The sequence below is a fragment of the Bactrocera neohumeralis genome, chromosome 2 (genome assembly GCF_024586455.1).
Source record: "Bactrocera neohumeralis isolate Rockhampton chromosome 2, APGP_CSIRO_Bneo_wtdbg2-racon-allhic-juicebox.fasta_v2, whole genome shotgun sequence".
In the NCBI taxonomy this organism is placed as follows: domain Eukaryota; kingdom Metazoa; phylum Arthropoda; class Insecta; order Diptera; family Tephritidae; genus Bactrocera; species Bactrocera neohumeralis.
The window spans coordinates 42146892-42171081 of record NC_065919.1 but is presented as its reverse complement, the minus strand read 5'-3'; the positions used below and the strand labels follow the sequence as shown (position 1 = coordinate 42171081).

The window sequence follows — 24190 nt, the reverse complement described above, 5'->3', positions numbered from 1 at the left end:
CATACATACATATAGATATGTATACATTTGTGTTTGCTCTAACTGGTATCGGCATATTCGACTTGATTTTTGAACTTCGCGGGGAGAAGCAACTCACTTTGACAAAACTTCAGCACAGCAGCGCACAACGGTGTGGCGCACAGAAGCGCAGCGTACAGTGCACTCGCAGCCATCCATCCGTACAGTTGGATGTCACCGCCAACGGCAACGGCAATCATTAGCAAGACGCAAACTCCAAAAACAAAGACAAAAAACCTAAGAATAATAACAAAAACAGAAAAAACAGAAGCAGAAACAGAAGTTGCGGTAGAAAAAGAAGCAGCAACAACAGAAGTCATCAGTGAGACGACGTGTGATCTTGATCTTGATCTTCTTTGAAACATTGAATTCAGCACAGTAAATAACAACACAAAAAGAGCAGCAACAACACAAGTTACAGTTGCAGCCGACATCGCTGTTGCTGTCGTTATTACTGTTGCTATTGTTATTGATATAGTGCCTCCGCTGTTGCAACTACAGTTTTTCTTGTGAACATCGCTCATCCTCATTACGGATATATTTTCTCTTAACAATTGAAATGACTTGCTTATACATACATGTGTGAGTGTCTACAAACTAAATCGTAGCAATTGAAATTGGTGCTTAATTTTGATATATCCGTAGAAGTTATTGTCAGTGGATTTGAGCGTTTTTGCGCCAGTGAAAAGTTCTTATCTGCAGCGTTTATGTAAATGTTACGACGCAAACTCAATTGCGGCAAAGTGAAATGCACAAATAAACAATATAAACAAACTTAAGCTACGTAAAGCCTAATTAAATAATAAAACTGCCGTGAAGCTAGCCAATAATAGAGAAATAAAAATTAAATAAAAATATACTGACTTGCAAATACGTACGTACGTATGTACTTATGTATGTATTAAAGTTGAGTCATAAAAAAATAGATTAAGAAAGCGAACCAACTTTTTAGTACTAAAACGACTTACATACAAGCATACATACATATCCATATACATAAAAACACAATGACGGCGCATGAGCAACCGATTAGCTACTTGGACAGCATCCTGAATGAGGAGGAGTCACGCTGTGAATACAGTCATCAGTGGCGCAATTTCACAATCTCACGTTCGGGCCGTTTCAAGTCGAAGAATCGCAAGCGCGACGTTGTCGATGGCAAACTCTTCGATGCGGGTAATGCGCCCAATGCGATGTCGGCGTCGTCCAAGATGCCGTCTGCAGCCGCTGCGGGTCATAGTCGTGTCATGGCGTCCGCCACCATGAATCCACACTACAAGCAGGAGCCGGATAAGGTAGGACACCAAAACTACATAAGTGCTATATTATTATATATTTGTAAAAAGTAAATATATACGGTGTACACACACATATGAATACTGACTAATGTTCATATTTTAATATATATGTACATTAACATATACTTTTTATTTACACTATGTACATACATACATATGTATTGTACTAAGTACATGATTATGTATATTTGTTTATGGAGATGTTGCTATAGATGTATTAGAGCAATATTTTTTCCAATATGCAATACATACATATCTACAAATGTACATACATACATATGTACATGCAAGCATATGGCGCTTTGTAGGCAATTGTAGATTTGTATGGTAACTTTGCTCAAATTCACGACATTTTTTGTTTACATGTTGTTGCTGCTGCAGCGCTAGTAACTTGTACTATTGTTGTTGTTGCTTTGTTGAGCCCATGCAACAACATTTGAGTTGCTGCAACAATTGCGGCCACATCCGCCGCGAAGTCGACAAAGTGTGTCGCAAGTCAGCTGTTGCTTGGGCTTTCTGGTTGGCTGACTAACTGACTAACTGCCTAACTGCTTAACCCCGTACATATGTATATATGTATGTTTGTATATTTATTTGTATGTACGTTCGTACGGTTGCTTTGTTAGTAGTTCGACTTACTTTATAACTTAACATTTGTCTTTTGCTGTTCTTTGCTTATCAATTTTCAGTGTGTATTTTTACTTCCATTTTTTGTCTTCGGAGGCGCAAACATATATTCATACATATGTACATACATATTTGTGAGTATGCATATAATATATTTACCTATAAAAAGTTTAATTGTATGCGTGTATGTTAGTGTGTGAGCTTTTTATAAGCCACTTTTAACTTTAATTTGCTCAGCAGAATTTCGCTCATTTGCTAAAAATAAACATGCGATTTTTGCGAAACGTGCAAATATTCTTATAAACAAACAAACACTTGTCCGAATTGTATGTGTGTACACAGGCACCTACTGACACCTTATATTTCAACATGCATTTGTATCTTATCAGCAATCAGTTAGTTATTAGGTACATACATATATACAAAGTATAACGCATGCATTGCCATAAATCATACGAACGCTCCTTCAATATAAACCCACAAAGACCCACACACCAATGTGTATTAATTAATTCGCAAAAGGCAAAAGCTTCCACCCACCAAATATAAAGCAAATACAGACTAATTTATGTGCCATACATGACTTAAATAAAACTTTTTGCGTCTGAAATTAATTTGCACACTTAACACAAATGAATCGAAAGCGAAAATGCGTCCAACAAGAATAATTCTTTTATTTCAACACTTGAGTGTATATATAAACACATACATACATGTATGTATTTGCGTTTGCGTAAGTATATGTTTGTGTTAAGGTACCATAAGCGACAACGAAAACGGAAGTCCCCTGAAGTTGTTGTGAAACCTTTTAATATTTGCAATGAAAAAACCCTGTCACACACACATACATGCATACATATAGGTATTTGCAGATTCATACTTACATATTGGTTGTATTGCTCGAGTTTATTTTTGTACGGGCCTCTCACTGCTTCTGCAAAAAACTGATTGAAGTTAATTTGTTAAGGGTTTCGCAAGTGTTTCATTTTATGTCCACATATAAGGTTGTTCGTGTGTATGTGTATTTAAAATGTAATGTATACGGGTAATTTCCCGGAACGTAATCATCTGTCTGAGTAAATAACTTTATAATAATATCGGGTTGTGGTTTCTCCCATCCCAAAGTAGTAGGTGCGTCGTGCCCCCAGTCAAATGATTGCAAAGCACTGTGATATCGAGTTACTAGTAACGATTATCACATCTTCAACAGTGAAGTTCCGGCATATTAAAAAAATATATTGAAATGAATGAAAATTTGTTAGGTCCTTTTTTTCTAATGTCACCATTTCATATTTTTCTTTAACAACAAAATGTATAACTTTTGAAAATTATTAAAATCATTTTATTAACAAGTAAGGAACGGCTAAGTTCGGGTGTAACCGAACATTGCAGGAATCGAAGCCAGGAAAATATCTTAAGGTGCCAAACGTCAACCAGATAGGTATTCAAGCAATTATACTATATATGTATGTATGCATATATTCAACTCATACACTGACTGACATATCCGTCATAAGGTTTTTTAGAAAAGCGAAAATGTTTAATTTAGTATATCTGAGTTGGGGTAGTATCGATGGGATTTTATCTATTTGTGCCAATACTACATACTTAAGTTGCCATATACTAATAAAATATTCTCTGAGATTCATTAAGGTATCTCACATACCATCACCAATCGGACGGACGTACAGTCACCCGGATTTCCACTCGTCTCTCGATATAACCCTATATCTATATCGATTGGTTGTAGGTGATATGCAAAATCGTTAAGTGTACAAAACTATTATACTCAGTAGCAACATGTTGCAAGAGTATAAAAAAAGTTTAGTAAATTTAGTATTTTAGTAACTAGTTTCAATTGATTGTATTATCAATAATGCCAAAATAGATAATAAATTTAAAAATTTTGCTTATCATCGAGAATTGGTCTTCCCTTTCATAATTGAACTGTCGTGTCTATTATATTTTCTGAAGCGAACTTAAGCCGTTCCTGATTGAAATCACAGATATGTACCTAACATGTATATATGTTATGTGCGCAAATCAACGGTATAGTCGCAATTAGCGTATAGCAACGTACAACTTAACAACAACAACTACCAGGTGGTACGGTAAAAAAATTGAGATAATACTCCTGTTGTTTATAATTTGTATTAGAAACTATGTCTTTTTATATTATATGCAAATTTTGTAAATTATCGTATATTTTATTTAAATAAAAAATAAGTGTAAATAAAATTTGCCAAATGCCGCCCTATAATTTTTGCGCCCTAGGCAATTGCCTAACTTGCCTGTATGGACGGGTCGGCCCTGCATTATTTCTTAACTGAAATAGTACAACAAATTGAAAGGTGAATTTTGTCCATTTCATCGTAAAATGTATTCCCCTCCCGCTGCAACACATTTATGCTAACGAATTTTCCAGTCATCATAGCACTTGAAAAAATCCTCGCCGTGATGGCCTTTCATATCCTCAATTGAGTCCAAACGATGACCTCGGAGTGGTCTTGTGAATTTGCTGAATAGCCAGATATTACACGAAGGAATATCAGGCGAATGCGGTGGTTGCAGCAGGATATTAGTTGACAATGTGGCGAAATGATCAGGAATAACCAATGCAGTATCGCTCTTCTTTGTTCAATAAATTCAAACATAGTAAAAATCGAAAATTCACTTTTAGAGTCTCACAAAACGACTTGTATCTCAAAATACCGATGAATATGTTGACGTGAAATTTAGCATAGATGTCACTAACAGGACTACCAACTTTCTTACTTACAAACAAAATTAATTTGTATTTGTATTTTTATTGAATTTTTCTTTTTTTTATTGAAATTGAAATGAATTTTTGATGACTCATGCCCAGCTCTTGACCGATGCTACGGCTGCTACTATGCCGGTCTCTTTCGACCAATTCAGCGATTTTATCGCAATTTTCGACGACAGGCCTTCCGGAGCGTGGCGCATCTTCGACCACCTCTACACCCGAACGAAAACGTTGAAACCATCGGTGTGCGGTGGAAATGGAAACTGTATCGGGTCCATAAACTGCACAAATTTTATTGGCGGCTTGAGATGCATTTTTGCCTTTATCGTAGTAGTACTGTAAAATATGCCGTATTTTCTCTTTATTTTGCTCCATGTTTGCGACGCTATAACTCACGAACGACTTAAAAGAAATGACAATCAATCAAACACGTATTAGCGCGTGAAATGAGCTTTCCAAAGAGGTATAGCATAACCCGATGCGGCGAATAAAACTAGAACTACGCGCTTTCAGCGCCAACTAGCGAAAATACCGCAAGACTTTTTTGACAACCTAATACGTATGCAGAAAAAGTAAATGAGGTTAAACTTTAAGAATGAACATCCATGTTTATACACTATGGATGGTATGGAACATTTTTTATTTGTCAAATATCTTCACAAATTTTGACATGAAATATTTTCCAAAGCAACGCTACAATTTACGAACAGTTGTTTTTTTGTTCGGATAGTAGGTCTACTATTTCATAGTTTTTGTATGGAAAATTTGTTTATTTGGTAACGTTTTTTCTCGTCTTATTATTATTATTATTACATTGGTGGAAAATTAAACAGACTTAAATAAAGAAATTCTGGGTGCATTATTTCAAGTTTTAAATATGACCAAAATAATAAATGTACATACATATGTAGCTCTGTAGAGAACTCAGCAATCGACAGAGAGAACTTCATATTTGTAGTCAAAGACGTTTGTATTAACTTTTCCGATAGATCGGCATGCAGGTACCCTTAGGTAGGTTACACTAAATTTCTATTGGTCGACATACTCTCCGGCAATATTTTGCATATCAGTTGAGATAACTCTATCAAATTCTCGCCTTGAATAGTTCCGCCTGTGATCCATCCGCCACCACACATTTTTTATTTTTTAGTCTGGCTATTGTTACTCCGCACACGGTAAATGAAGAAAGAATTGGCTCGATTTCGGTCCTTCTCCACTTGGTCCTTCCAACGGAGTGGAGGTCTTCCTCTTCCTCTGCTTCCCCCGGCGGGTACTGCGTCGAATACTTTCAGAGCTGGAGTGTTTTCATCCATCCGGACAACATGACCTAGCCAGCGTAGCCGCTGTCTTTTAATTCGCTGAACTATGTCAATGTCGTCATATATCTCGTACAGCTCATCGTTCCATCGGATGCGATATTCACCGTGGCCAATGCGCAAAGGACCATAAATCTTTCGCAGAATTTTTCTCTCGAAAACTCGTAACGTCGACTCATCGGTTGCTGTCATCGCCCAAGCCTCTGCACCATATAGCAGGACGGGCATTATGAGCGACTTATAGAGTTTAGCTTTTGTTCGTCGAGAGAGGACTTTACTTTTCAATTGCCTACTCAGTCCGAAGTAGTAGAATTGTCAGTCACCTGATCTTATTTTCCGATCTTGGTGGTTCTTTTCAATGAATACTGTAGAGGAACTAGAATGATATGTATAAAAAAAAGATTGCTGAAGGATTAAATTTGTCTAACGCGACCGTTCCCGTTACTCAATAAAAAAAACTAAACTAAAAAAAACGAAATTGCTCACGATCCAATATGAGTATTCGTAAATCAACAATATGTTCAAAGGAGAAGGCCACGCATAATAGCAGCTCGGTCCTAAGATTTTCTTACCAACTCCGTATATATGTATGTACATACATACATATGTATGTAAATATCTACTTATTATATTAGTTAATGTGTCAAAGTATATCGAAATTCAGCAACTCACATTCGCAATATAAAAATGTATGTATAATAAAGAAGGCAATAATAAAATGCGCAAAAACAGAGCTTGCTAGCGTCGGCAAAGTTATTAGGGCATGCAATTAAAATCAGATTACCAACGATTTTGCAAGCTTTTATCAGCTGCCGGTTGTATATTGCTACACCAACCTATACTACTGTATATCTCAATAGGTATATACATACATATGTACATGTTAGCTCCACAACGCTGTGAAAATACTTAAGGTTAAAATGAGTGTTAAATTTCGAAATCATCTACAATATACTTAATTGCTCAAAAATTAAACATGTGAAAGGTGATATACAATAACAATAGTAAACATGCGCATATGATAATGAGCAGGAATATAGAAATGACCGCTTTTCGATCCTTAAAATGTTGTTTCAGATAATGTGGAATGGGGTTATGTATTTCTTTTAATAACTGAGATATAGAAAGTAAAGAGCATATGGTTATATGATCGGCTCAGTTAAACTGTCACGAAGAACATGAGCTTACGTAATTATGTGGTTGATTACCTTAACTCTGTTTTAGAAGTAAAACAGAATTGGACTTAAGTATATAAAGAGGCAGTCGATAGGAATTTAAAACCGAAAATGTATACAAATTTTAGACCTCTGATTATGTTCTGTTACATAACCTTCTGCTACTTCAGCATAAAATTTGTAGAAATCGCAGAGGGACACATTAGTAATCGCTTTAATCTCACAGAAATGGAGTTGACAGTCCACTACAATCTTACAATAGGGGTGCAAATGTTTCGAGTCAAAAATTATGAAAAACACGTGTCTATAAAACATCTGTAAAACAAATTATATTAGACAAATTGGCAGTAGCCATGGTACTGTGGTTAGAGATTATCAAAGGTGGTAGCCAGTCGGTTAAACAAAGGTAAGACTTCAAATGTGCGTCTAATAAAATACCCCAGATGTTCTGAAGTTTCTTAGAAGCTTTCATAAATTAGTATAGAAACTCAGCCTAGTAATTTAGTATAACAGGGGCTGGAAAAATTCGCCACAAAAAGGGAATCCCATAACATTTCATCCATTTCATTTTCAAGTTATTGGTCACAAACTGGTGTTATCTCTGCTATTTTTGATACAGACAAAATAAGTAAATTTCTCGTTTCGATAAAATATTGGTTTCTGAAAGGATTAACCAGTTCCTAGAGCTAGCTGTTCAGACTATAAAAATCGAGCGACATTGTACTAAATAATTTTTGTAGCCCAACAAATGATCCATAACTTCATACATTTTTTCAGTTAGTCTTTATTGTCTCTTGTAGTTAATATCAGTTCAGAACCCTTTGAGATTCTTGTAGTCGATTCGTTGTTATAAATATACATATATACACACATATTTCTAAGTCAATCAATGTAGTAGTCATTTCTTGGATAACATCAAACAAAAAGTTTTATAAATAATAAAACAAACAAAGGAATCACAGAATTCGCAAATGTCGATGGCAAAAAACGATTTCTTTCTTTATTACTTTCGAGGTTTCTAATTTATTCCTTTTTTTTGCACCGTGGTAATCAAACTTATCAAAAGCGTTGCTGATAAATTTAAACGATAGTGACAAAAACAAACGTACACCTGTGAACGTGCATATGCATTTCATATACATATAAGTACATACGTATGTAGTTAAATTTATACTAAGTACATATACATATTTGATATAGTTTGCACAATAAGATTGCGCAAGTGATATTTCAAAAAATAAAACTTATATGTGGGTCTAGTGGACCTTGAATGGTCGTAAAGCTAAGTAAATATTTACTTTAAGAAAATTTATACAAATATCTATATCACCATAATTATTTAAAACAAAATTTTTCGTACTCGTTGTCCGTTTCTTTGGGTTTTGGTCTTTGAGATAGAACCCTACCAATTTTGACACACTTATTCTTCCTTTACAAAAAAAACTTTATATTAAACAAGTAAGAAATGGCTAAGTTTGCGTGTAACCGAACATTTTCTACTCTTACAACCTACAAGGATCAAAGCCGAAGAAATATTAAACTAGCTTGGCTAATATAATCATCAAATTAGGCATATGGGGGCTAAGGGAAGTAGTTATCCAATTCAGCCCATTTTTGAGAAAAGAGTATTTTATGATTAAAGAAACATTTTCCCCGAATTAAAATAATATATTTCAAATATTGACTGATATTTAAAGGACCGTATCAGTGTGACTCTACGAGAAATCGCTGATATTCGCGATTTTTATACGCTTGCTACCGTACCAGTCACCTATAACTAAACGAGATACATAGATATAGGGTTATATATGTATATATAAATAATCAGGGTGACGAGAAAAGTTGAAATCCGGTTGACTGTCTGTCTGTCCGTCCGTGCAAGCTGTAACTTGAGTAGAAAACTAGAAAAAACGTTAGCTTCGGCTGCACCGAAGCTAAAATACCCTTCACAGGTGCATTTATTTTAGTAATTTAACTTATTCCGATCTGAACAATGTTTTCGGAGATTACATTGTTGCCTTCTGAAATAACCTGTGGCAACTTTTGTGAAGATACATTGTCAAATGTGAAAGTTTTAAATACAAGAACTTGATTCCGATCGTTCAGTTTGTAAGGCAACTATATGCTATAGTTAACCGATCTGAACCATTTCTTTGCAGATCACATTTTTATCTTAGAAAATAATCTATACCAAATTTCGTGAATATATTTTGTCAAATGTGAAAGTTTTCCATACACGAACTTGATTCCGATCGTTCAGGTTGTATGGCAGCTATATGTTATAGTGGTCTGATATCGGCAGTTCCGACAAATGAGCAACTTCTTGAAGAGAAAATGACGTTTACAAAATTTCAAAACGATATCTTAAAAACTGAGAGACTAGTTCGTATACATACCGACAGACGGACAGACAGACGGACATGGCTAAATCGACTCAGCTCAACATACTGATCATTTATATATATACTTTATACGGTCTCCGACGCTTCCTTGTGGGTGTTACAAACTTCGTGTCAAACTTAATATACCCTGTTCAGGGTATAATTAGATATCTCGATAAAACTTTGTATGTGGGTTCCTTAGTACAAAAAAAATCCAATAAAAACAGTTCAAGTCCATAGGTACCGAATATTTGGATCCCAATACCTATAGTTGGTTTTTGATCAATAATATGAGATATATAATTGAAATTCAGTGATGGTACTTTTTTGACAATGGCATGTCTGTATGTTAAAAATTGGTTGAATCGGACCAATACTTCCCTGAGCCCCCATATACCCATTATAAAGATTTACTTCGGGTGACTTTTACCGCATATATCAGCCAATATGTGAGTTATCACAATAGAAATGAGCTAGCATGTTTTACTCATAACAGTGTATCTTTGTGACTAAAATAGATAAATTTGACGGAAAACTTGACTTACTTCCCTTATAACAAATGTCAGGATTTTCGAAAATCCTGCTGACTTTACTGTATATGATTAGGTTTTTAGTATGTGACATGTTAATAATATGTGGTATTGGAAAAAAAAGATAAAATCTGGTCTATACTACTCAAACTGCCATATACTCGTACTACAAATAATAGTTTTCGGTTTTTTAACAAACCTTATGTGTCTGTTAGTATAGGAGTTATATATAGTTTACTTGTTTTTTTTTTTTTTAATGTTTAAATTAACTAATCGGTCTGGTTTTTTAATAAATAAATAGATTCATAATGAATACAAAATGATTTTTTTTATATTTATTTATTGGGTGTATAATACATAGCTTAATAAATTGTTGAAATGACATGTATAAAAAAAGTTCCTGTACGATGTCCACGATGGCGCATTGATGGCGGATGATCTAAAAGCAAAAATTTCAAAAGATTATTAATCTGTAGAAAGTTAAAAAAAAAAAACAAAAAAAGCTTCCATAGCGCGATAGCGAATGACGTTAAAAATGTTCTCTCCGAATTGGAACTAGATATCTTGAAAACTCTTCCTTTGAGAGTGGAAACCGTTTTGAAAAACACCATTCTGAGAAAAACGCGGTTAAAGATTGGAGTCACTACGTTCCTCACTCTCTACCCTTTCTACAAGACACGCTGTAACAACCGTAATAATTTGAATTTCGATTTAAAAATTTGAAGGAATGTTTATTACAGTGGATACTAAACTATCCAATAATGCAACAAAAAAAATTGATTTTTCAAAAATTTCACACTGAGACGATCTCTTAAGTGCACTGGGGGCCACTTATTTGGCATCTGGGCTCTTGAGAAGTTATCTTCCGATTTCGACAGTTTTTGGCCTTGAGGACACTATTCGGATAAATTGATTGGTTCTTGATTTGTACTATATACTGGAAATTGAAAGTATCAGTTGGAATTTAGAAATGTGTTATACGGGAAGTAGGTGTGGATTTTGTCTGATTTCGCCCATTTATACTGTGTAATATAGAAATGTCAATATAATATTGTAAGCCGATTTTGGTTCACCTAAATGTGGACGGTCATCTAATTTTGACAACAGCTCCAATAAAGCATTCCGGATGTAATGTCTCTGACACATTCAGTTATTGATTTGTCGCCGTTTTAATAGTTTTTAACAAAACCATTATATGGGAAATGTGCGGGGTTATAATCCAATTTCTTCCATTTTCGCACGGTCAGTAGGATTCTTAAATTATTGGTTCGAAGCGAATTTGGTTATTGTATCTTTATTGGTTTAGAAGTTATTTTTCAAAATTTTCTTCTGTACCAAATCACAGTTCTATATTAATTGAGTGCTTAGTTATGGCATTTTATAGGTTTTCGATCAATGGGGCTTTGTGGGCAGTAGTCCAATTATCCCCATCTTCGAACTCGTCTGTACTTTTTTATGAAAGTGCAAAGTTTCGTTACCATATTTTAATTTTTACTCCAGTTACAGCTTGCACGGATAGACGGACGGACGGAAGGACAGACAGTGCCTAATCTCGTAATCGTGATTATTTATATATACATATACATATAAGCCTCTATCTATCTCGATTAGTTTAAGGTGATACAAACAACCGTTATTTGAACAAAACGATTATACTCTGTAGCAGCATGTTGCAAGAGTATAAGGAATTGTCTTGAATAAATTATTGTATTATAAATACTACATATTATCTATAATCTTTATACTTAACTTCATAGCCTTGAAAGCTTCACCTTTATGTATGTATGTATGTGTGTGCTTTAAGTAGTGTCATCCATCATTTTGAAGTTTATTTAACACTCTAATAAAAATAAGCTCTGTTGTCACAGATGATTGCGAATTATTTAAAGATAATGTGTAATGCATTCATAGTTCCCATGTGGATTGACCGTTATCTGAAACAGTATAAATATCAGTTTCGTAGAGCTCGGTATATATTGAATATGCGTTTTTAAGTTGATGATACTGATAATTCTTGGCATCTTCATATATACATGAAGTTTGACTACTTCATTGGGTGGACTAGACTCCAAATAAGAGGACAAAACGGTTATGAATGATTGTGAAAAAAGATTAACGATTTGCCAAGAGATGGTAACTTAATTATTATTCCATTGTTGCACTATTCCGAATATGCATTGGGAAGCTATTGTCCTTGAGTGTCTTTCTTATTATAAGTCATTCATTGGTAAACAACAATAATTTTTTACTCATATGCAAAATATGTACATATGTCACCCCTTTCAAAGAATTACAATCATTAAATTTTAAAAGTTATTTGAAATAAAACGGTTGGGAAGTTTGCCTTACCCGCTTCATAGCCACTTTTGACTATCATTTGCTCCAGTGGATGCAAAATGCCCTCTCTGGAAAACGGAAAAAAATCAAATTGATCTTAAGTAACCCAATGGACTGTGGACTTACTTTCTACCTACATACATATGTATATACAGTCGACTCTCGTTAATTCAAACCTGCGATAATTCGAACCTCTCTATAATTCAAAGTTATCACGAGTTCCCTACTAAATCTCTTTATATTTCGAACTAAATCAATACATTTTCATACACTTGGTAATTCGAACGAAAAAATCATTGCTATTTAACAAAACGGCACTTTAATTCGAACTTATCAGCGTCCAACACTCGACAATTCAAAGTTGCAGAGAGAAGAGGCGGAAAGATTGTAAGTACATTTTGCGACAAGTTCAAACTTGCATGAAGATACACGAGCCTTTGTTTTTATTATGATTAGTTTGACTATTTGACGCACACACTTCTCACGAATTGGTTTGTTTAGTTATTCACTTACTGTTACTCTTTCGTTGGTATGCAGATTAAAAGTTAGCGTTAGTTATGAGCCCTAGACAGTATAAATGTTTGACGATTGCTGAAAAGAAAAAGTTAATCGAAAAAGTAGAAGAAGGTGAGAAGAAGAGTGATGTTGCAAAAGAATTTAAGATTCCTCTGATTACTCTCTCAATAATAATAAAGCACAATTAATGCTGCTGAAACTGCTGGAGTACGGAAAAGATAGCACTATCATGGTGTGCAACCACCTGAGGATCCTTGGCTTACAGCCCCAGGACTTGCAAGCCAGCCGGTTGCACACCATTAAAGCTTTTGTTGCCTTGACCAGGGTCAGGTTTACATGCTGATTCCACCGCAAAGTAGAATCTAGCATCAAACCTAGGTATTTGACACTGCCGGTCATTCCTATCTCTCTGCCCCCAAGTGTAAGGTTCCTGAGACCGGGTAAGGACCTGCGTCTCGTAAACGGGACTACGGTCGTCTTGGAGGGATTGATGTTTAATTCAACCTCTTTACACCACATCTTCGCCAGGTTTAGACCTCTTTGTATTAGGTCACAGAGAGTGTCTTCGTATTTGCCTCTTGCTATAATTACAATGTCGTCCGCATACCCTTGGCAGCGGATCCCATTGTTCGTTAGCAGTACTAACAGGTCGTCTACAACTAGACTCCATAGCAGGGGTGATAACACACCTCCCTGTGGGCAGCCTCTTGTTGTGCCAAGACGAATCCTCTTGTCACCTACTGTGGTCTCAGCAACTCTGGTACGCAATACAGATTCAATCCATCTGCGCACCGGTGCTGCCACATTCCTTCTCTCCAGTGCCTTGGCTACACTTTTATGAGACGTGTTGTCAAAGGCACCTTCGATGTACCAGCAATAGAACCATTAGTTGACATCAGCGGTGTGAGTTTTTCTGATTTTGTTCAAGTGGATGAAAATGTTGCTGTCTCAGGTTCACTAACCGATGGCGAAATTTTATCTGCGACAGATACGCAAAGCAACGATGAAGAAGAGGACGATACATGTTGTTGTTGTTGTTGTTTTAACGGAGATTCAATCCCCGTTGGGATGGTAAATATCATTTGTGTTGTCGTCGAGGTCATCTAACGGTAGGCCCAAGAAACGTGCTGTTTCGACGGGGTCGGGAGGACAGCCGGTTCTACGCACCGGAATTGACTCGGATTTCATCCGACCAAGGGCTGTTTTTTCGGCGATCTAACCCCGTTTGGATCGGTGAGGACGATACATCGGAACCTTTGGCAGAGGTGTCAGTTAAGGAAGCAAGATCCTCATTTGATACCTTACAAAGCTTCTGTCTACAAAACGAAAGTGATGAAAAAGCATTTCAGGCACTTTTTCTCTTAAAAAAAGTTATTGAGCAGTGTGAGCAGCAGAGTTGTGCTTTAAAGCAAACCAGTATAACAAAGTTCTTTCGAAAGATTAATTAATTGACATTACGAATACATGTATGTACACGAATGTACCTCTTAATTCTTGTCATTTTTATATTAATAAATAAAAATTAACCAACACTTAATACTTCGAAGTTTTATTTATTTTCTCTCACAAATTTCGAACCATTTGATATCTCAAACACTCGATAATTCGTAATATTTCAAGAGTCCCTAGAGTTTCGAATTAACGAGAGTCGACTGTACATACATATGTATATGTATATATATACAAATATAACAGACGAGAGTCATTTTTAAGCAACTTGTTTTAACTAAAAACAAACTAGAAACTTTAAAGGGGATTTAAAACACACATCTTGCAATTTCAGCTCTTAATATTAATAAAAGCCTGTTTCCAACTTTCCATTTTCCATACTCGTATAAAAAATAGCAACATTTCATAAATGCTTTTGTCATGAGAACGAGAAACGAAAATTCTTCCATATGTATTTCTCTAGAGCTGTAAGTGCGGGCAAAGAACTCTTAAAAAATAAACAAATAGCTGCGTAAGACTTGCAAAACAATAATAAAGTGCTTTGTTTATTTTGCAAAATGATTGTAAAAAAATCAAACAAAGAATAGCAAAAAATAAAAGCTGAAGTAAAATGAAGACTCCCCCATCATTCACTATATACGAATCATTGCACAAATATATGTACATATATATCTATATATGTGAGTGTGTTTTGATCATAATTAAAATTAATGATTGTAATACAATATACTGCATGGATTAATACCCTGCTGTGTCACAATAAAAACGGCAATAGCAAAAATTTGATAAGGTGCTCAAAAGGGTGAACCAGTTCGGGACTCTTATATGTACATATGTATATGTGTGCACCTGATATATGTATAAGTATGTACATATGTTGGTACAAATATTCAGTCACATGAAGAACCATTAAATGCTTCTTCTTCTTCTTTACTGGCGTAGACACCGCGTACGCGATTATAGCCGAGTTAACAACAGCGCGCCAGTCGTTTCTTCTTTCCGCTACGTGGCGCCAATTGGATATTCCAAGCGAAGCCAGGTCATTCTCCACTTGGTCCCACGGAATGGGGTCTTCCTCTGCTTCCCCCGGCGGGTACTGCGTCGAATACTTTCAGAGCTGGAGTGTTTTCGTCCATTCAGACAACATGACCTCTCCGAGCCGTTCGATACCAAACGAGGTTAAATGCTTCTTAGTCTTACAAAAATGTTAAAATTATAATCAGTCATTACAATGCAACATCCTCTAACAGTACTCAAACACATGAGTGCTGGTAAGATCGGTGGACAAGGGAACGAAAGGAAAGATGGACCGTCAAACTAATCACCTGTAGCTGTACAATATGCAAACCATACCTTTTTAAGTGCCGCCGATGAAGAGATGCTCCGAGAATATTATAATAATTATATTATATTATAATAAGCTATTGAATCGGATATTGTAGCATTGTCTGGAACAATATTCCGTGTAAATATTCGTGAATTTATCTAGACAACTATACAAGTTTTCCATACTAGAACTTAATTTTGATCGTTCATTTTGTATGGCAGCTACATGATATAGTGGTCGATATATCGACTGAATTCAATACTCTGATTATTTATATTACATATTTTATAGGGTTCTCTGTTCAGGGTATAAAAAGTTCATCTGGGTTCAGCCTAAAAACAACATATAAAGTTAGTATAAGTTAAAATTAATATCAACTACATTTTATAAACTAGCTGATATATTGTTTTATTAAGAAAAACGTAATCAGACCTATGCAATAAATTTAAAAGATCTTACAAATTGGGATAGTATTTGATGTAGTTGTTGTTGCAGCTGCAGAAAACATCCCTAAAGTAATTTGAATCATATCATACATACATATATACTTACACTAACATATGTTAGACATCTTTCTTATAATTTGTTTATCTCTAATTCCAGAATACCCATCGCCAACCTTCTGCAATGTCAAGCAAACTTTTCTCATCGCAATCCATGGCATCAACCTCCGCCAGCTCAAATTCAAGAAATGCGACGATGCGTGACAAAGCTGAGAGTTATAAAAGTTACTACGAAACGAATTTATAGATGCCACCTACATATGTATATTACGCATATCATGTATTTTTTATGTATAATAAATTTTTTAATTAACTTAATTGCGAAAGGTAAATGAAAACGCTATTTTTGTATACATATTTAACTTTTAACATTTTATTTTTATGTGGAAAATTTAAATTCACAAAATTAACTTTTGTTAAGGTAAAGCGCTTAGTTAGTGCTTAAGTAAAGCTATATATTTAAATACAATATAAAAATAACATAATATAAATATGAACTAACGCTTTCTTGAAGCATTCGGTTGTTTTCATTTTGCAAATAATTCTCTTTTCCACTAGTTTTAACTATGTGCCAACGTTTCTAATAGAAAGCTGTCGTTATAAAAGTTAATATGTAGTTTTAACCGCTCAAACGGCAACTAAGTATATGCAAAAGCTGAATCGTGGAACTATGCAATGACAAAAATTCAATTTTGTTATTAAATTCAAGAGCTAATTTATTTAAAGATAGAGCTTAATGCTTGCGCAAGCATTTTTGGAATATAATTATATTGAATGCAGATTTCAATTCACTTAGAAATAAATACGTATTTACCAATAAAAATTAATTCATCTATTTTTATTTTATGAATATATATACATACAAAAATGTACGTATATAAATTGTGTATCGTAAAGTATTAAAACGTGATAGTTACAAACTTTTTAGATAGTAAGTAATTTGTGTTTAGAAAAATATTAAACTGATGTAAACATAGAAATGTAAACAAAATTTATTACAAAAAAATATAAAATTTAATTATAAATTATTATGGACCAAATAAAGATAAAAAAGCTTGCAAAAAATTAGCAGAAGATTCGCATCTTATTCGCTGTTGAACTATACATTGGAAGAATTGACAGAGTCGATTTATCAACTTTAATTGAAATTCAATGCACTTTATATAGTAGCTTTTTGCTATATAAAAATATCACGCGTTGTCATTGTTAAGTGGGACATCGCCGGTTTCCACTATATCACGCTTCTCAATGTAGCTGACATCGAGAAGACAGAATTTGGCACGACACATGGGGCAGGTACATTTCTGTTCAAGCCATACTTCCCGGTCGTGTTCACTCTGACGTGCAGCAAACCAACGCGCAAGACAATCAACACACCACATTGGTCGGCAATAGCAATTTGTACAAGTATTCTCCGCTGACAGTGGACGTCCATCACGGTCAACATCTTCACATTGTTTATGAATTTTTATATTTGGCTCAGCAATCATACAAGCAAAGCACTTTTCTGCCATCCTATCCGCTTTGTAAATTGGATTTTTAGCCACTTGTTCTTTAAAAACATCTATAAAACGATCTATTACGTTGCGATGAAATTGTATGTTTGATGGTATGGCAATAGGTCTACTAATTCGCTCCTCCAGATTGCGAAATTCTAAAGCATTGATGCGTATGTGAAAGTCAGCCACTTTTTGTCGATTTGGTTTCACTACTATGCTCACCATTTGTAAGGTATCGTTAGTGTCTTGTGAAACGTTGTAAGTCTCTGTCTACAGAAATTGGTTAATGTCAGTGCTTTTTAAAAATAGCAATAATAAAAGGTATGTTTTGATAATAGAGTTTTCTAACTACTATAGGATTCACTTACTTTGGCTACACTGAGCGAAGTATCACTTTGGTGGGCAAAATGCACATTATAAAGCGAAGTTTTAATTATCCAGTTTTCTGTTGCTATAACTGTCGATATAGAATTCAGCTTCTTTTTATATATGTCGAGTCTATTAATCAGATACTGGTATTTGTTAAATTCATTTTTATTTATGGTTACACTCTAAAACAAATTCTTTAAATTCTTTTAACATACCTTCTAAATTCAGTGCTAATATCGCTCGCAACAGTGTGATAACTATCTGGCACATTGGAGAATTTCAATAATGTCTGGCTGATTGGATGACGGCGCCAGTTTTGTTGCTGCCAATTGAATATTAAAGCCGGCACTGCCAAGACTGCCATTAAACTAAAACGTTGTGCGATTTTCCATGTGAGCGTCTTAAATGCAACAGCTTCTTGTGGCATTGGAAAATCTGGATCCAAATCTACATTTTCAGGCAGTTCGCGTTCCGCGAATACAGAGAACTTTAATTTGTGTATGAGAAAGTACAGTGCAGGCAAGCAGCTGTGCACAAATAAATTCAATGATGTGCGACGTTGATGGTAGTGTACGAAATTGATGCTTTCATCACCCAAAAGTTTGATGAAAATTTGTTCAATGGTTAAACCCAGACGCTGAAACTCCTCTGGTGGATATATAATACACATACATAATAAGAGGTAGAACAAATTGAAGAGCAGTTCAGACTCGTCCATTTGATGAAAAATCGTGAAAAACTTATGAAAAACAACACAGGATATATTTTAAGAAGTTAAAAAATTCGTGTTTGCAAATTTTATTTTAGTTATCGCTTTCCTTATATATGTAAATTTGCTTTGCTGTGATGTGTCAACTCAATCTTTTTTGTTTTGTTCTTATTTCGTTTTCCAACTTTTAGAATTTATGACTATAGGGTTGCAATTTTGTGTATGTTTTTAAAATGTTTGACTTTAAACAATATACGTGCATATCGTAATAACTAATCAGAGAACATTTATAATTTATTATAAGTTACAGCCGGCTGTTTCTTGCTAATTTTGGGTTTCTCACACCGAAAATGATAATAAAAATGCCTAAAGGGAGCATTTTGACACCAAAATACGAAAATGATAACTTTTTACAATTGTTGTTCTTTTAACGAGGTTGCTTCTTAAATGCAGAGTTGCCAGCCCCGATATTTTGCAGTAAAAAAAAATTAACTGGAATATATTTGAAATATTCTTAAACTACTTCAAAATTTCATTTGAATACCATTATTTATAATTAGTTAGACCATTTTTAATAATTGGATTTTAGTTTCATGTTATTCATTATGAAAAATTATAACTAAAAAGCTAGATGTGTGCAAAACCATATATGTATACGAATTGAGCAATGACTGTCAAGAGAGAACAGCTACAAATACGTCTTCACTACGGAAGGGCGGCACGTTGTGACTAAATCAAGCATAAGTTTCCTTCACGTCCATGCAGCTGAGACAGAGAACATAAAACCAGAGAACATAAAACAAAGAGAGAACATAAAATATGTTTTATGTTTTTTTATGTTCTCTGGCTGATTTTTGATGAATTCACGCACATTTTCGATGGAATTTCCGGTGATCACGGTTTTTGATTGGCCTACATGTTGATCGTGTACATCTAAAGATAGTTTATGTCCTCACGACCACTTTGAAAGCGTTGAAACCACTTGTGCACTCTGCTACGGGATAGGCAATCATCGCCATAAACTTGTTTCATAAATTGAAACGTTTCGGTGAAAGTTTTACCAATTTTAAAACAAAACAAGAAAAAACGTTAACTAAGACTGCACCGAAGCATTTCTTTTAGTAAATACATACATATGTGTCCAGTTTGTATGGAAGCTATATGCTATAGTAATCCGATCTGAACAATTTTTTCGGTAACAGTAATCCGTATAAAATTTCGTGAAGATACCACGTCAAATGCGAAAGTTTGCTATACAAGCTCTTGATTCCGATCATTCAGTTTGTATGGCAGCAATATGTTATAGTGGTCCGATATCGGCAGTTCCGACAAATGAGCAGCTTTTTAAAGAGAAAATAACGTTTACAAAATTTCAAAACGATATCTCAAAAACTGAGGGACTAGTTCGTATATACATATACAGACAGCCAGACGGACGGACAGACAGACGGCATGGCTAAATCGACTCGGCTCAACATACTGATCATTTATATATATACTTTACAGGGTCTCCGATGCTTCCTTCTGGGTGTTACAAACTTCGTGACAAACTTAATATACCCTGTTCAGGGTATAATTAATGTTGGCGCTTTGTTCGAAGCTCATTTTCGCACTGATAACACAAACATACTGACACTTAAAACCCAATAACTTCACTTCCAATCGATGAAATGTCATGAAACTCTCACTGGACAATCGATAAAGATAGCAGATTCTAACGCTAGATTTAAAAAGTCCTGTTTACTTCAGAACGCACCTTGTATATATGTACGTACAAATTGTTCATTATTTTTTTACATATTTTATTAAATCTTTTAATGTCCGATTATAGAATTTGGTTTTGTATGAATGTAGTAATAGAAAATGTTGTGTTTATGATGGTTGTCCGGTTACAGGAGCAGTCCCTAATGGGAAAGTTCACTTTATATTTTTAAATAACATTCTTTATTTTTCACCCAATCTCATTGCATCTGTATTTATGTGTGAGAGAACGTCTAATTAGATTTTATTAGATGTACACTTTCATATGTTCAGTTAGCAGTATATAATGTAGTTTAACTCAATTTCACAAATTAATAATCAAATTATTTCATATTTGGGTAACTTTTAAGTTCATTTCAACTTATGTAAGTTATTTGTAAATTCTTAACAGTTGAGCAATGTTCAACCAGAGAACATAAAACTTTTATGATAAAGTATATGTTTTTATGTTCTCTGCATATATGTAGGTAAGGTATTCATTGCATCATTTAAAATTTATTCAAAATTCCATTTTCTTTGCTAGAAAATAAAAATGTTTATTAAAATTAAAAGATCGATTTTATATTTTAAATATATATTATATTAACGATATAATTTACAACTTACTCATAAATATGTTTTAAGAATTTCAACTGAGTCAAAATTCTACTGCAACTTATATTGTAAAACTTTTACATTAAATGCTTTTAAATATGATTTAAAGTTGTCTTATAATGTGTTTATCGCAGAGGATATACATATATCTCAATTTTATGTAACAAGTGTTATATTTTAACTATACATAGTATAAGCAATCAATAATTTTTTTCGAAATTGATGCTCACAAATAATGCTGCACGTATCTTTTGGAATGCCATTTTATAATATCTTCTATCGTAGGAATGACAAAACAGTCATGACAGCAACCCGAACGCAACCCTACTTTCTTTGCGCAGTGGGGTCTGTTGTTGATGTTGAACTCGAATCGTTTAAGCTCAGCTCGAAGCTATTGTCACCACTTGTGCACGTTACAGTCGTCAAACTGGAGTCATTATTGGGACTTTGTCGACCGAAAATACTTAGATTTGGCAGGCTCTGATCACAAGAATTTCCATCTGCATTCTCCATATCAACAATACCAACATCCGAATTATTTACAGCACTGTAATCGCCATCGTCAAAACTATCATTACTTAAACTACTACAGCGACTATCATCACTTAAACCATTTGGAGAGGGTGAAGTAATTTGGTGTGTCAATTGATTTGAATCAGAGTTGTCTCCTTGAAAATCATTCGAAACTTCAATATCCACACCATCAGAATTCAGTTCAGTAATCAATGGTAGACTTCCGAGCATATCAGATCCCGCCATCGATGTCGTATTTGATGTGGAAGCAACAACTGGTATACTAGGTACATTTTTCGATTTAGAATCAAGAAGGGAAACGATAGGTATTTCGCGTGCATCTTCTGATTTCGCAGAATGCAGATTGCTATTGGATTTAAGCAGATCGCTCAATTCTGGTATATTATGTGAAGTTATGGTATTATGCATTAATGAATTTACATTTTGAGGCTGTTTAGATACTTGAATATTATCATGACTTTGAGGGCGTCTATTTTGGTCATTAGCCTCTGCAGTTGCTGCTTCGTTGTCGGTTGGTGCTTTCTGAATATTTTGTTGCTGTTGTTGTATTGGTAGTTGCTGCTGCAGACTGTGTTGTGTACTTTGATGACGCGCGGATCGTGTCCGAGGTGGCGGTTTTGGTGCCACGGTGTTTAAGTCCTTATTCAAAGGTGAAAACTTTGTGTAATAATCTCGATTGTGATCGTCCAATCCATTCGTTCTATTTATATTATCGTTGAGCGTTTCAGTGTCTGGATAGCCGACCGAATCATTTACAAAATCTACAACACTTCTCAAACATTCTGTTGGAATTGATATGTCAACTTTTGCACCAGGTCCTTCCAAAGGACGTTCGGGTGGGGGTTCTGGTAATTGAATACAATTTCAACATGTTATTTATCAAGAGTAAAAAGAAATACATATATTTTATTAACATACATATATTTCTATTTATATGAATAAGTGCAGTTAAATACTTTATTGACTCTGGTTCCATATTATATATTTTAAAAATTTTCAAACCATAACAAGTTACAAGATCTATTAATTAATGTAGTGAGATTAAAATATTTGTACAATTAATTCATGATTTCAAGCAAAAATCGATGTTTTTTCAATGCAGTGCGCTTAGTGAAATGAATTACAAACAATGGAATTCTTACCATTCAGGAAATGTTCTGCTACAAAGTCAGCTGCATTCCAGAGATCTGCTTTAATCAGTAATTGTAATAACAGACCAACTGTCGGACGTTCATGTTTGCGGCCACTGGTGCTCCATTCCTGTATTAATATCTCTGCAAAATAACAGCCACTAGTTTGTTTTGTTGCTTCTTCTATTAGCCGAACTTGTTCTGGCTTGTATTTTAACTCTATCACATTAGAACCGTTCCATCTTTGGCTTCCTCTAACAGAATCTTCAACATTGTATCCGTCTTGATTTGACCAATGTTTCGGTATATTTTCCATCAACTTTCTTCCTCCAACGAATCCCAACGTTTCCGCCAGCCGGTTCACATCGTTGGATTGCAGTCGTCGCAATTCTGTATCGCGTGTATACATTTTATATTTCCACTGCACTCCCCACTGCTTGGAGTGGTTGCGAAATATCTTTGTGTGCTATCACTACAGTTTTGTATACACTCTAATTCCAGACGCTCCGTCGTATAAAAAATCGCAAAGTAATCAACAAGTTCTGGTCCATTTGCTATTGTGGATTCATATCCAGGCAGAATTTGCTATAATGTCCAATCTTTATTTTCTTCCTTTCTTAATTTCGCTACTTCCTTGTTTTTCGTTTCGCTTTCCAATAATATTCTTTAAACCTTGCCAGGTTCTGCTACCAGTCTACGAGTTTTGAATTTAGTGACATCGGTACTCGTGTCTTTCGAAAATTGTCAATGAATTTTATTATAATAGTTAAGATTTATCATATAATTAAACGATAGGTTGGCATCAGATTACAGGGATGGATAATAATAAAATTACAAACATATTCTGCAATCAAAACAAAATTTACCATTGTGTATTATATATTATTTAATTACTTAAGAACAAAAAATTAAGGATAAAATATTATTTTTGCAGTATGTCTATGAAGTTAAACTTTTTATTGGTAAAAGTTCGTTTTGTTTTATTAATTTTTCTCTTCAGTAAAAGACAATTTTTTTTACTCATCAAGGTAAATCATTTAATGGAAGGCATACACACAACAATTAGTTGGTTGATTGAGTTGGGCTAGAAATTGCCCTTGTCGCTACATACGACACAACTTTTAATACAATTTTGAGGCCAACTTCATTTTGAATATTCACTTCGTTGCTTAAACATGAGTTCGGAAGTTATTGCTTTACTTATTATATATTACGCGCTCTCTTCGACAGCCGAAATAAAAGGACGAAATCGTTTGAAATCGCACGACCAACCCAAACACAATCCAACTAACACAACCAATTTGACAAAATATCAAAAAATTTTGATTTTCATTTAATCAGATGGTAAAA

At 34.5% G+C, this 24190-nt stretch overlaps 3 protein-coding genes and 2 long non-coding RNA genes across 6 annotated transcripts; 2 read left to right on the top strand and 3 right to left on the bottom strand.

The window, feature by feature from the left end:
- Window positions 1–16757, top strand: LOC126751304 (uncharacterized). The gene is made up of 2 exons (XM_050461465.1): window positions 1–1313; window positions 16345–16757. The coding sequence occupies exons 1-2, from the start codon at window positions 1026–1028 to the stop codon at window positions 16489–16491; spliced, it is 435 nt and encodes a 144-aa protein (XP_050317422.1). The 5' UTR covers window positions 1–1025; the 3' UTR covers window positions 16492–16757.
- On the bottom strand, window positions 10426–12856 carry LOC126751309 (uncharacterized). Its single transcript, XR_007665871.1, has 2 exons — window positions 11863–12856; window positions 10426–10551 (listed from the first exon to the last, which is right to left on the bottom strand). It is a non-coding gene; the product is annotated as an uncharacterized LOC126751309 (long non-coding RNA).
- LOC126751276 (E3 ubiquitin-protein ligase TM129) lies at window positions 16588–18954 on the bottom strand. The gene is made up of 3 exons (XM_050461404.1): window positions 18328–18954; window positions 18112–18241; window positions 16588–18013 (listed from the first exon to the last, which is right to left on the bottom strand). Exons 1-3 carry the CDS (start codon window positions 18828–18830, stop codon window positions 17435–17437), a joined length of 1212 nt encoding a protein of 403 aa, XP_050317361.1. The 5' UTR covers window positions 18831–18954; the 3' UTR covers window positions 16588–17434.
- Window positions 18955–19463: 509 nt separating this feature from the next.
- On the top strand, window positions 19464–21059 carry LOC126751308 (uncharacterized). Of its 2 annotated transcripts, none has more exons than XR_007665870.1 (3): window positions 19464–19869; window positions 20328–20588; window positions 20653–21059. It is a non-coding gene; the product is annotated as an uncharacterized LOC126751308 (long non-coding RNA). The 2 variants fall into 2 exon arrangements; XR_007665869.1 differs by having other exon boundaries at window positions 19464–19942.
- On the bottom strand, window positions 21059–23568 carry LOC126751272 (protein Tube). The gene is made up of 2 exons (XM_050461400.1): window positions 22853–23568; window positions 21059–22555 (listed from the first exon to the last, which is right to left on the bottom strand). Exons 1-2 carry the CDS (start codon window positions 23247–23249, stop codon window positions 21501–21503), a joined length of 1452 nt encoding a protein of 483 aa, XP_050317357.1. The 5' UTR covers window positions 23250–23568; the 3' UTR covers window positions 21059–21500.
- Between the last annotated feature and the right edge of the window lie 622 nt (window positions 23569–24190).

Coding starts and splice junctions, on each gene's coding strand:
- LOC126751276 (XM_050461404.1), bottom strand. CDS start 18,830: ATGGACGAGTCTGAACTGCTCTTCAATTTGTTCTACCTCTTATTATGT. Junction 18,242..18,327: donor ATTAGCACTGAATTTAGAAG/GTATGTTAAAAG, acceptor TCTGATTAATAG/ACTCGACATATATAAAAAGA. Junction 18,014..18,111: donor CTTCGCTCAGTGTAGCCAAA/GTAAGTGAATCC, acceptor CAATTTCTGTAG/ACAGAGACTTACAACGTTTC.
- LOC126751304 (XM_050461465.1), top strand. CDS start 1,026: ATGACGGCGCATGAGCAACCGATTAGCTACTTGGACAGCATCCTGAAT. Junction 1,314..16,344: donor ACAAGCAGGAGCCGGATAAG/GTAGGACACCAA, acceptor CTCTAATTCCAG/AATACCCATCGCCAACCTTC.
- LOC126751272 (XM_050461400.1), bottom strand. CDS start 23,249: ATGTATACACGCGATACAGAATTGCGACGACTGCAATCCAACGATGTG. Junction 22,556..22,852: donor AGCAGAACATTTCCTGAATG/GTAAGAATTCCA, acceptor TTCAATTACCAG/AACCCCCACCCGAACGTCCT.